This window comes from Sorex fumeus, unplaced genomic scaffold (assembly GCF_029834395.1).
Source record: "Sorex fumeus unplaced genomic scaffold, SorFum_2.1 ptg000002l, whole genome shotgun sequence".
Taxonomy (NCBI): Eukaryota; Metazoa; Chordata; class Mammalia; order Eulipotyphla; family Soricidae; genus Sorex; species Sorex fumeus.
This window is the reverse complement of record NW_026606059.1, coordinates 7,781,187-7,794,815: the sequence shown is the minus strand read 5'-3', so window position 1 is coordinate 7,794,815 and position 13,629 is coordinate 7,781,187. Positions and strand designations below refer to the sequence as shown.

Sequence of the window (13,629 nt, the reverse complement as noted above, 5' to 3'; positions counted from 1 at the left end):
GTCTAGCCTACAAGAGAGAACCTAAAGGCCAGAGGGAGGTGGTGAGATGGAAGTTCCTCCTGGAAGCAGCAAAGAGTGGGCATTATCCAGGGAGGTTTCTTGAGAGAAATAAAGCTGGATTTAATCCCAACCGGTCATCACTGTCACTGTCACTGTCCTCCCGTTGTTCATAGATTTGCTCAAGCGGGTCCAGTAACATTGTGAGACTTGTTACTGTGTTTGGCAGATCGAATTCATCACGGGTAGCTTGCCAGGCTTTGCCATATGGGTGAGATACTCTTGATAGCTTGCCGGGCTCTCCGAGAGGGGCAGAGGAATCGAACTCGGGCCATCATCACACTGATTCAATAAAATTAAAAATTAATACACAAAAATAATAATAATCCTAACCAGTCATTCAGGGCCCAAAAGACATGGATGTCCAAGGGTAAAAGGGCAGTGGGCATTAATCTCGACCCCTCGATGGTCCCCCAGCACCTCCAGGAGCAATTCCTGAGTGCAGAGCCAGGAGTAATCCCTGAGCATCACCAGGTGTGAACCCCCCCCAGAAAAAGAAGAATCTCAGGGGACTACACAATTTGTAGGTCTGCTTACAACATGTGCTGAATAAACTAACCGTATGGAGACTTTGCCACACACAGGCTGAATGCACAGAAGGCCACAAGCAGCTGGGGTTCAGGGGCCAGTAGACTCCGAGCTAATAGGATCACTCCATGGTTGGCAGCCTGCCTCAGGAGCTGGAGGAGTAGGCAGCTGGGATAGAGAAGGGATCACTAAGTCAATGATGGTTGGAGGGATCACTCGGGATGGGAGATGTGTGCTGAAAGTAGACAAAGGATCAAACATGATAGACTCTCAGTAGCTGTATTATAAACCATAATGCCCAAAATTAGAGAGAAAAAAAGGAAATTGTCTGCCATAGAGGGAGGGGGAGGGGTGGAATGAGGCGGGATACTGGGGCCACTGGTGGTGGAAAATGTGCACTGGTGAAGGGATGGGTGTTCGATCACTGTATGACTGAAGCTCAATCATGAAAGCTTTGTAACTGTATCTTACAATTGTCATTTATCATCCCCTTGATCATCTAGTTGCTCGAGTATCTAGTTGCTCAAGCGGGTGCCAGTAACGACTCCATTCATCCCTGTCGTGAGGTAGCGTAGCCCCACGGGGTATTGGGGGGAGGGGGGCTCTTTCAGGCTCAGGAGAATGAGGCCCGTTATTGTCACTATTTTTGGGCATCTGGGTAGAATTTTAAAAAAAAGAAACAGAGACCAGGAGTAGCAGGACCCGCTGTTGCTCCCTGGGCTGGAGGTCCCGAGGCTGGTGGCCACGCCCTCCTTCTGCTTCCGGCTCACCCTCTGCAGCGCCTGGAACAGAGCCGGCTCCCTAAGGGCTGCGCCCACGATCCAGGACCCAAGCCCATGCAGCACCCCAGGTGGCGAGGAGGCGTGGCCGGCGGCGGGGCGGCAGCAGTCAGGAGGCGTGGCCGGGAGGCGTGGCCAGAGGCCAGGAGGCGTGGCCAGAGGCGAGGAGGCGTGGCTGGCGAGGAGGCGTGGCCGGCGGCGGCGAAGAGGCGTGGCTTGCGGCGGCGCGGCGATGGGAGGCGGAGCTCGCATAGGCGCGGCGGGGGGCGGGGCTGGCGGCGGGGGGCGTGGCCCGCAGCGGGCGCGAGGCTCCGCCCAGCCCGGCGGCGGGGTCGCGCGCCGCGTTGCCGTGGAAACGCCCGGCGGGGAGGGGCGGCGCGCAGGCGCGCGCGAGTGGGGCGGGCTCCCAGCTTCCGAGCTTCCCGGCTTCCCGGCGGCGGCGAGGCCCGCGCCGTTGGGCCGCAGCGCGGGGCAGGATGTTGCGGCGCAGCCTGGAGAGCCGGTAAGCGAGCGGCGCCGGGGCGGGGGCGGGGGCGGCCGGGGGGCAGGGGGCGGGGGTGCCCGGCCGGCCGGCCGGCCGTGCTGCCCGGGCCCTCGGTGCGCAGGGACGCGCAGACGAAGCAGCTGCAGGACGCCGTGAGCAACGTGGAGAAGCACTTCGGGGAGCTGTGCCAGATCTTCGCCGCCTACGTGCGCAAGACGGCGCGGCTGCGCGACAAGGCCGACCTGCTGGTGAACGAGGTCAACGTGTACGCGGCCACCGAGACGCCCCACCTCAAGCAGGGCCTCAAGAGCTTCGCCGACGAGTTCGCCAAGCTGCAGGACTACCGGCAGGCCGAGGTGCGGCGCGGGCGGTTACGGGCCGGGCCGGGGGCGCGGGCCGGGGGCGCGCGCAGGTGAGGAGGAAGGATGCTCCGGGCGGGCGCGCGCGCGGGGGACGGGGGCGCGCGCCCGGGACGGGCGGTCACGTGGGCCCGGCGGCCGCGCCGCGCCCCCGGGCAGCCCCTCCCGCCCGAGCTGGAAACTTGGTTTTTTTAGAGGGCCTGGGGGAGCACGCCCGGACCGAGGCTGCATCCTTCTCCCCAGACCCTCGTTCCCTTGAAGACCTCTGAATCGCCTTCACTTGCATCCTTTACCTCGTTTTAGGTAGCGCGGGTAAGAATCCTGAAACAGAAATCCAACTATTTAAAAAGAGAGAGAGAGAGAGGGAATATTGCTCTTTGAATCCCACAGTTTATTATCCGTATACAGATTTGACTTGGGAAGTTGGAGGTGCATTTTGGGAAAACGTTCAGTTCATGCCACGTGCTGTTTCTGTAATAAACAGCTCTCAGTTATACGTAACTGAGTGCTTAAGACTTAAAAAATAATTTCTCGATAGCCCTAAAATCTTCCGTTAGTCAATAATTCCAGTACCCCCTTCTAGAGAAAACTTTCATGCTATTTATCAAATAGCAAAGAACTGATTTTACATTTGTTCTCCTTTTTATTTCCTTTGCTTACCAAATGGTGGAGGTGATAATGAACAATGAACAAAAGGTAGGCAAGAAAAAAGGAGAACAGACGAAAGACTTGGACGGTCCTGACACTGAATAATCAGTGGATGGATTATTAGAAATGGTATAAATGGAACTATTCTGAATATCAGTGGGTTTGATTTTAAGCATCCTGATATTTAAATGCTTAAAAGAATTTAATTTTCTTCGTTTTTCCAAAATTTTTCAAAATGAATTATCCATATATTTTGCTTATCAAAACTAATGAAAAACGGGATGCAATGTAGTGTACTCACTGATTATATAAATGTGTTCTCGATAAAAGCCCTTTTCCACTACAAAAATAACAAACTCTCATTTTCAACAATAAAGTATATGTCCTCTTTCATTACCTGACCTGAGAAAGAAAATTTTAATGTCCAGAAGTTATTTTCTTATGCTGTATTCATATACTTTCTTTTAAAATAAAGTATCTCTTCACTACCTCCTACTAATGCCATTGGTAAAGCTGCTCAAAATGTGGTCAGAATTGTACTGTTTGGGGGGCCGGAGCGATAGGACAGCGGGAAGGGCGTTAGCCTTGCACGTGACCGACCTAGGTTCGATCTCCCGCATCCCATATGGTCCCCTGAGCACCTCCAAAGTAATCCTTCGAATCTGTACCAGGAGTAAACCCGAGTATTGCCGGGTGTGACCCCAAAAAAGAAAAAAAAAGGAATTGTAGTGTTTAAGAAAGACTCTTGATTCAAATATAAATATCATCCAGACAGTTTGACAGCTCAGTAACATGTAGACCACTTTTCTTGTGCTTTGCTGATTGACAGTGATTTCTTGAAGGGTTGGGGCAGAACTCTACACAGTGGTCTTGTAGCTCTGTTCCATTTGTTTGTCTGTTTAGGGGCCAAATCCCTTGGCGCTCAGGAGCTACACTCAGGAATCACTCTTGGTGGTGTGTGGGGACCCTCCCGGGCGCGGGGGATCGATCCTGGGTCGGCTGCGTGCATAGCAAGCGCCCTACCTGCTGTGCTATAGCTCCGGCCCCAGCTTTGTTTACTTCGAAGATGACGTTGCTTTAAGTATCTCCAATATTCTCTATCTTTCAGCGTTGATTTGCATAGATGGAAAGTTGGTCTGGTATATATTTGTGATATCTTAAAACTTGCCCGGAAGCTACTGCTTGAAGGTACTTTAAGCGCCGATAGATGTGGTCTGGCCGGGTGAGCGCCTTGGAATTCAGGACACTGTTGTACCTGCAGCCCAAGAGTTGGTGTTTCAGTTTAGCTCTGACTCACTCATTTCTAATATTTTGTTTATAAGTTAAATTGTAAAATTTATTGTTTTAAATTTTTAGTATTAATATATGTAGTGATTATGTTCAAGTTAAACAGTACAGGGTTTGTTTGTTTGTTTTTTTTAATTTATGTTCTGGTATATCTGTTTCTTTTCAGTTACCTTTTATAATTTTCAATAGGTTGAAAGACTTGAAGCCAAAGTTGTTGAACCTCTGAAAGCTTATGGAACCATTGTAAAAATGAAACGAGTAAGTTCATTTTTCCTACTTTTTTAGGTGTTCCAGCAGAGAGGACAAGGTTTTCAATATTTGTATTTAATAAAAAGTATAAAATGGTGTTTAAACAAATTAGAAGTGTCATATCTTAGAACTTAAATATTTTTAGTGTGCTTACTAATTATACTACTATAATATAAAGCATTACTTTATTATGGAAACAAAATATTTACTATTTAGAGTAATGAGTATATAGACAAAATTTTTGTTTAAATGTTTTAGTTTTGAGGCCACACCTGGTTGTCCCGTGGAGTTATTCCTGGCTCTTCACTCAGGCATTATTCCTGCCGGTACTCAGGGGACCCTAGGGGATGGGACTAGATGGCCGCAAGGCAAAGTCCTGTCCCTTGTACTAGTGTCCTGGCCCCTAGACAGAAATTGTTTTCAATAAGTCAATATAAGTTTACATTTTTTGTTAAAACAGGTAATAACATGCAGACCAGAATGAGCATTACAAGATTGGTGTTTTGTTTGTTTGCTTGTTTGGTTGGTTTGGGTTGGGAGTGGGCGGGATTAAGCCCCACCCAGCAATATTCAGGGCTTACTCCTGGCTTTGCACTCAGAGATCAATCCTGGTTGCAAGGGATTGAACCCAGGTCAACCACATGCAAGGCAGGCATCCTGTACCGGTGGACTGTCTCTCCAACTCCACTACTTGTTACTTTTTATTTTCTGTCTTTTTTGGGCGGGGGGAGCACACCTGGCTATGCTCAGGGGTTACTCCTGGCTCAGCACTCAGGAATCAGTCCTGGGGATCCTCAAGGGACCATATGTGATGTCAGGGATTGAGCCCAGCTTGGCCACATGCAAGGCAAATGTCCTCCCTGCTGTACTATCGCTCCAGCCCCACAAGGGGTTGTTTGTGGGGGTTTTTTTTTGGTGTGTTTTGTTTGTTTTTTTTTTTTTTTTGCTTTTTGGGTCACATCCAGTGATGCTTAGGGGTTACTACTCCTGGCTGTGCACTCAGTAATCACTCCTGGTGGTGCTCAATGGACCATATGGGATGCTGGGAATTGAACCTGGGTTGGCCGCGTGTAAGGCAAATGCCCTACCTGCTGTGCTATCTCTCCAGCCCCAAAAACATACTTTTTTTTTCTTTTTGAGTCACACTCGGCGATGCTCAGGGGCCACTCCTGACTCTGCACCCAGGAATCACTCCTGGCGGTGCTCAGAGGACCATATGGGATGCTGGGAATCGAACGTGGGTCGGCCACGTGCAAGGCAAATGCCCTACCTGTTGTGCTATTGCTCCAGCGCCCCACAAGATTGTTTTTCATATCATTTTTGCTGAAGAATGATTTACATTGAATAAAATGCTTCTATTTTAAGTGCTCATTGAGTTTTGAGAAAAGTCATACATATATATGTAATGTATGCAAGTAAACACAGTAACCATCACAATCAAAATGATATATATCTATATATATACACACTTGTCCAAGAAATATATACATACATGTGTGAATGTGCATGTGAAAGGAGGATTTACATTAAAATTGTTTTCCCTGTATTATTTAGTTTTGTCTTGCTTTCTTTTGGGATCACACTGGGTTGCTCTGGCTCTGTGCTCAAGGGTCGAACCCAGGTCAGGGGTGTATAAGACCAGACCAAATATACTATCTTGCTGGCCCCTGAATCATTTTGAAAATGAAATATACCCAATCGCATTTTTACACACAAAGGCTCAGTAACTAGTAGAGATATTGCGGTAATGATTGCTGTGGTGCTATTGCTGGTTCAGGTAGGCAGTGTTTTTAAACAGCATATATTTTACTTAAATCAACTATTTTTAACAAAAGGTATCTATTTGCAGGACGACCTCAAAGCAACATTAACAGCAAGGGATCGAGAAGCTAAGCAGTTAACTCAATTAGAAAGAACACGTCAGCGAAACCCATCTGATCGACATATTATTGTATCCTTTGAATTTGAGTCTTAAATTTGCAAGTATATAGATAGGAATTGTGCATTTCAGTTACAAATTATGAATAGAATTTGAGTATAAAGATTTAAAGGAACCACAGATATTCAAGAATGTACTGTAAAATGTGCTCATTTTCAAGAGAATTTAAACCATAAATGTTAATGTCTTTTAAAGTTAACTCAAAATTCTGAGAGATATTTCTAAGTAATGACTAAATATTAATCATAAGTCTATAAAAATCTGGTTAATCCTGTTATATCAGTGGCATCTCTGCCCTACGTTTGAGTAAAAATAAGACAAGTAAATTTCCCCAGTATAATTTCCTTCATCTTAAAATTAAAAAGCAGCTATGTGAAACCAAAGCTCTGACTCCGCCAGAGATTGCTAGGAGTCTTTTTACTGTAGCAAGGTAGCAAGATTTTTATCTTAAGAATGAGTATTTCTTGGGGCTGGAGGAATCGCACAGCGGGTAGGGCGTTTGCCTTGCACGCGGGTTTGATTCCCAGCATCTATATGCTCCCCGGAGCACCTCTAGGAGTAATTCCTGAGTGCATGAGCCAGGAGTAACCCCTGTGCAAAGCTGGGTGTGACCCAAAAAGGAAAAAAAAAAGGATGAACATTTCTTAAATTAGAATGTGTGTTATTCATGACTAAGCAAAAGAATAGAAATTCGTGTTTGGTGAATTGCCAGCAGCTGGAGTAGGTATAAAGTACTAGCTTACCCCACTGCCTCCCTTTCCCATTCTTACGTGCTCCCCCTACTTCCTTAAGCTCTTTGCTGCTCAAGAGGAGTCAGTCACTCTTGGGGACATTAAGTTTCAGAACACCTCCATCCCCTAGGAAAGCCTTCAAGCAAGGATTTGGGTCTGCACGGATTGCCTGGTCCTCCTCTGAACCAAAGGCTCATGCCCACTAACAGCACTGGGTAGTTACAGGGGAGACTGCCCCCAAAAATATTGCTAGCAATTAGAAACTAAGGCAAGAGCCCGAGAGTGGCACTGGTTTCTTTGTGGGCAGTTCCACGAGCAATGTTCAGAGGACCCAGAGCAGCACACAGGGATGCTGGTCGGACCGCGCAAGGCCAGACAGTTCAGCAGTGAGGTATGCGGGGGCACCGGGCCATCCGTGGTGGTGCTTGGGGACTAGTTGTTAAGGTTCCGACAGGACCAGGGCAACGGCTCAGCAGGCTGCAGCTCGAACTTTGTAGATGGGAATCCCTGGGTTCGATGCCGGGTACTACACTGTTGCCCGAGCACTTCCACGAGGCAACTGATGCAGACCCCAGAACCAGAAGTAGCCCCCGAACACTGCTGCTCGTGACCCAAGAGCAAAAACAGAAAAGAAGAATTAGCCAGAGGTCAAGATTGTATTTGTTTGAAAAAGCGTACAGGCAGAAAAATGTCCCGTCTGGAATTCAGAGCGGCTGGGAAGAATGAAACAGAGATTGATTACTCTGGAGACAGCAGATTGGGCTGCCCCAACACGGAATAAGCCAGCATGCTAGGTAGGAGAAGCACTGCTGTGCCCACTCAGTTGGACTTAGGTGAAGCAGGTTGATGGGCTCATGCGGGAGAAAGTTCCATAACTTCCGAGTAGATTATTGCTGTACGTGAACTCCTCAGCTGACTGGTAGCAATCTTTAATGCCTGTGGATTTTGACAGCTGAGACTTAGAAAATGAAGGACAGCCTACGTGCAGGTATATGCAGTATAAATATGAATTCAGGCATGGCATCATCAAATACTTACCAGGAGAGATCCCTAAAAATCAGTCTGAGTGATCCAGTGAGGCACGTGTACAGTCATTGTGTAAAACACAGCAGATTAGCTGAGGTGATAGAAGAGGATACGCCAGTGACCACTCCGGGCCTCTGCCTGCCCGCCTGCCCACCAAGGCTGCAGATAGAGCTTCTCAGCAAGCTTCCTCAGAGGCTTTGAAAATCGCTTTGAAAATCACCATTCTTACCACTCACAAGCTGTTTTGCACTTTAATTTTATTCCAAACTAATGTGACTCAATATACTGAGGCTCCTTAGAGCACTGTGATAGTATTTTAGTCAGAAGAGTTCCCACTCAGATTGAACATCACGGGGTCTTACACAAATGCAATACTAGAAATCGAAGTCCTTTTGCTAAAATTGGCCTTGCAACATTAGGCCAGTTGCTATGCTGGAGGAAAAGAACTTGAAACTTTCAAGGAATGAAGGAAAGTTGCTGGAAGGTGGTAGATTCTCAGACAGAGGTTGCAGCTGTGGCTTCTGCATCCTGCTCGGGTTTAGTCAAGTCCGACTGCACTTCTCAGTTTTTCAGTGGGACTGTATTGTTAGTAAAAAAAAGTAAAGTAAGCCAAAATAAAGAATCCCATCAGTCACGGGTAATGCAGTATTAGTCTGTTGCAATATTCTCGTTAATAAAAGGCTAACATAAACCAAATACCTTTTCATATACTGATCTTCAAAAGAGCTCTGTTTCACTTTGAATTTCCCGTATGTGGGTTTTTTTTTAATTTCAAGCCCTATAATCTATTGTTCCATGCAGTTGTAAAGAGGGCAAGCTGTGCTCCCAATAATCCCCCACGTGCAGCGTCTGCATAGTCTCAGTTGAATCCATAGTTTCTGTGGAGTCTGTTGTGTTAGAACTGAATGGGGAGCTCAAGGCGCTGAATCAGGCTTACGTGCAAGAGACCTGGGTCCAGTTCGATGCTGTTGGGACTGGTCATGGAGCACCAGATGTCGCCCAACCATGCTCCCCTCCCCCGCTTCAAAGTAGTACTAATTCAAATCTATTTTTAAGTTTGTGTGGTTTTTGAAAACGTTAGGTCCCATCTGATAAGTGCGTATATACACACACCCGAATTAGAAGTGAGTCTGTTTTAAGTGCTTAGTGTCTTGAAACTGCGTGTTTAAATTAACCTGAGTATACGATAAATGTAGAGTTACAACAAATACATAATCTAATCTCCAGAGTATGTAAGTTTTGAATATATTTTAAATTCATAGGAAAAAGTTGCTTGAAATGTATTTTTTCCTTTATGAGAAATTTCAGTCACAGGTGGGTAATGGAGCAGTGGAAATACATTATTAGCTTGGAAATGCTCTCCTCTTTACAGAGATGTATCCTGTAAAGTTTTTTACTTACTTTAATGTATGCTTTTTTTTTTTTTTGAAAGTAAGTGCACTAAAGTCAGAATATCACAGAATCTTGATTATCAATGAAATTTTCCTCATGGACTAACTAGTAATGATTTATGATCTAATACTAACAGGAAACAAAACTATTAGAATTTAAAATTGGGGCCAGAGGGATAGCTCCGAGGCCCAGGCTCAATACCAGGCACAGCCCTGTGCGCCCGACTGGGAGTAGCCCCCAAGGACCACTGGGTATGACCCCCAAGATATAACTAAACGAAGCATATATGCATATATGTTTTTCATGTCTCTGCTAACTGTGTACAGGCATTTGGGGATAACTGTGTTCTAAAGAGACTTAAATGATTGGGAGACCTCTCAAGCAGAGCCCGAGCATCTGGTAGCCACCCCAGCAGCAGTGGCGACCTGGCTGGTGACTCATTATCGGGCCTGGGCTTGCCGTGTGCTCGGGCTGCAATGCCACAGCCCCCGGCAGCCTCTAGCAGGGCCACCCCAAGCCTGCCAAGGGATGGAACAGGTCTTGGGAGCACCCAAGGCATGTCCCTGGACCCATACTATCCCCACGCCTGAGATGTTTTATTTCAGAAGAGAAATACACTATTAGCTTGGAACTGCTCTCCGCGTTTTACAGTGCCGTCCAGAAATGTCTCTAGGAAGGCTGGAGCAATAGCACAGCGGGTAGGGCGTTTGCCTTGCACGCAGCCGACCCGGGTTCAATTCCCAGCATCCCATATGGTCCCCTGAGCACCGCCAGGAGTAACTCTTGAGCGCAGAGCCAGGAGGAACCCCTGTGCATTGCCAGGTGTGACCCAAAAAGAAAAAAAAAAAAAACGAAATGTCTCTAGGATCTGAGGAACCAGTTACTTTTCACATGATTTTAATTTAAATGTAGTCCCAGCTACACGTGAGTAGTGGCAGTCACGGTGATTGTACAAGACAGATCTAGTAGTATGAAGACTTCTCATGAGTATATTAAGCAGAGCATTAAACTTGCCATCTATTTATCACTAATTTGTACATTTTTTTTATGTAATAAGCATGAACTGAATAGTGGTAACGTAATATCCTTAGCTTGTAAGAATATACAAACCAAAAACCCATGTTGAAAATACATACTTGTAGTATATATTCTACTCTACCTGATAAGGATATTACAGATTTAGAAATATTAATGCATTTGGAGAACTAGAAAATTGAAAAACCGGGTCAGAAGTGCTTTCTTTTTTAGGGATAAATGAAGAAAGAAAAGAAATAGTGTGGTAAATGACATGCACAGGGAAATAGATGAAAGCAGTAGAAGATTTAGAAAGGTCTTTTAAAATAAGTCATCTGGGGTGATGGGGAAAGAAAAGGAAGCGTTTGCTTTCTTCTGTTAGAGATCATAAGTCGTGTTACTTAATAGATGCAGTGCTTTTTCTGCATGTATTATATATATGGCATTTGATTTTATGTAGTAAAATGTATTTGGAGCCATTTACAAACGGTTATGCCAGAAAGTGCCAGTAGTGCTATGATAGCATTTATACAGTCTCTAATGAATAGATCCTGACTTGATTTTTTTTTTCCCAATATATTTGGTTGGGGGAATGCTTTTGCAGGCAGAAACTGAATTACAAAGAGCTACAATAGATGCTACTCGAACAACTCGTCATTTGGAGGAAACTATTGACAATTTTGAAAGACAGAAAATAAAGGATATAAAGGTAATAAAGTAACCATTAAGATTCAAAATGGGGGGCTGGAGCGATTGACAGCGGGCAGGGAATTTGCCTTGCACACTGCCAACCCAGGTTCAATCCCTGGCTTTCCATGGGGTTTACATACTATATGAAAAATTAAGCAATTACATTTTATAAAGTAAGTAAGTAAGTAAGTAAAGGCCCTCCCGTTGATCATCGATTTGCTCGAGCGGGCCCAGTAACGTCTCCATTGGAGACTTTGTTGTTACTGTGTCTGGCATATCGAATACTCTCGGTAGCTTGCCGGGCTCTCCGAGAGGGGCGGAGGAATCGAACTCGGGTCGGCCATGTTGGCCGCTTGTAAGGCGAACGCCCTACCGCTGTGCTATCGCTCCAGCCCTTTATAAAGTAATATAGCAAAATACAATAACCAAAATTCAAACTATAAATCAATGAAGTATTCTAAAATTCGGTGCTTTCTATTATAATATTGTCGTTAACTTAGGTTTTGCAGTGCTATGGTTTGGACCTATGTCTCATGCACAGAGGCATGTCCTTGGCCACTGAGCCATATCCTCAGCTCTTTATCATTAATTTTTATTCCATAAACTTAATAATTATAAAAACTATAAGCAAATAAGAGCAAAAGTAGCAAACACATAAATTTACATATATCAAGATAAGGCATTTTAGTCCACAATAGTCTAACAAAAGTTGCCTCATTTTATTGTTAACATTGGTAGATATGAATCCTTCGAGTTAATGGGCTTGAGAAGGTGTGCAGGGACTTCTTCCTAGGCATCTTGGCAGGATTTTAAGGATTACGTATGACCATTATTTGTCTTTAAAAGAACTCATCTAAAGGTGACTGCTTCCTGCAGAGGCTCCCAGACCAAGCCTTTCTTTGTGCCAGGTCACAGAGAAAACATCTTGCTTTTGGAAGTTACGTAGGTTTTGGAAAATTATTTTCTGCCACTTTGATCTCTTTTGGTAGAAGAGCTGAGTGCTTGGCAGCGTGTCAGTGCGGATAATCGAAGGCTGGAGCAGTAGTACAGCAGGGCGGGCACTGGCCTCCACCTGGGCTTGATCCCTGCATCCCCTCTTGATCCCCCACTGGTACTGATCCCTGAGCACAGAGTCAAGAGTAAGTCCTGAGCACTGCTGGCTGTAGCCAAATAAGTCATCAGTTCACACTGTTTCTGTTACTGTGGGGGCCACACCGGCAGTACTCGGGGCCCAGGAGCACTCTGGCGTGCTGGAGGCTGTGGTCCTTAGGCATGAGGACCAGCAGGGCCACCCCCAGGAAGAGACCCTGGGCTTCACACATGCCAAGTGTGTGCTCTACTTGGAAAAAAATCCTTGTCCCCAGAGAGTACAGGGGTAAAGTGCCCTGCAATTCAGTCCCCAGCATCTCACAAAGTTCCCCCAGGAATCACCAGGTGTGATCCCTGAGCACAGAACTAGGAGTAATCCCCGAGCACTACAGTGGCCCCAAAATAAAACAGACAAATGAAAAAAATGTTTCCCACCACAGTTTGAAAGACTTCCAAGAGTATGGTTTTTCTGACAGCTAAGCTCAAAGGACGGTGGTTCGGTTCTGAAAGATCCAGTAGTGTCCAGAAGCCTTTCAGGGCACTGTTCACTCTGCTGGATCCTTTGGTTGCAGTTCAGGGAAGCTAGGCTAGGACGAGATGATGGGCAGTGGAGAACAGCCCAGATGTCACAGTTGCTTGACATCTCTTGGAGGGAGGGAGCCCAGAGGGTAGGAACATCATTAGCTTTACTTGGAAGATGAAAATGGAGACTTACTCCTTCCTTTATTCCACTGCTGTGTGAGGCCTTCTTTAGTGATGAGGCTTATTCCTCACTCCACCACTCCACTCTTGTACCTGCAAAACACTCTTTTACCCATGGCAGTTTTTGTCGTGTGTGTGTGTGTGTGTGTGTGTGTGTGTGTGTGTGTGTGTGTGTATGCGCGCTTTAAGGGCTATGCCCATCACAGTGCTCATGGTTCCCTCGGGAGTGCTAGGGACCACGCTGAGCTGGGGATCAAGGTTGGATCTTCTCCATGCAAAGCATATGCCCCTGTCCTCTGAACCTTGACCTCACTTTAGTGTTCCACCTGCATGCTAGCTTCCTTATACGAGTGTTTTTAATTTCCTGAGCACAAAAAACGGAAATGTGCAGAGAGCGAGTGCAGAATTCCCAACTAGAGCTCCTACCTGGGGTGGCCTTTTGTTCCCCATCCCTTCAGCTCCCGCACGTACCATCCCAGCCCCAAGCAACCAGCCCGGATCTCTCATATCTGTGGATTTGGCCACTCTAGACATTTCCTGTAAATCGAGTAGAAAAGTACGTGGTCTTTGTAACAGGCTTTCATTTAGCGTGCTTTCAAGGCTCATCCATGTTTAAGTGTGCATCATTGAATCTTTAAAAACAGATAAGATTCCA

The 13,629-nt window shown here is 46.0% G+C and overlaps 1 protein-coding gene across 1 annotated transcript in view; it reads left to right on the top strand.

Annotated features, from left to right (window-relative positions):
• Window positions 1–1,756: 1,756 nt before the first annotated feature.
• CIBAR1 (CBY1 interacting BAR domain containing 1) overlaps window positions 1,757–13,629 on the top strand; it is a 34,455-nt gene continuing 22,582 nt past the window's right edge. Inside the window, exons 1-6 of the mRNA XM_056112680.1 lie at window positions 1,757–1,866; window positions 1,970–2,204; window positions 4,332–4,400; window positions 6,241–6,342; window positions 9,396–9,401; window positions 11,098–11,202. Coding sequence (XP_055968655.1) covers window positions 1,841–1,866; window positions 1,970–2,204; window positions 4,332–4,400; window positions 6,241–6,342; window positions 9,396–9,401; window positions 11,098–11,202 — 543 coding nt within the window. The 5' untranslated portion in view covers window positions 1,757–1,840. The remainder of the gene's footprint in view (window positions 1,867–1,969; window positions 2,205–4,331; window positions 4,401–6,240; window positions 6,343–9,395; window positions 9,402–11,097; window positions 11,203–13,629) is intronic.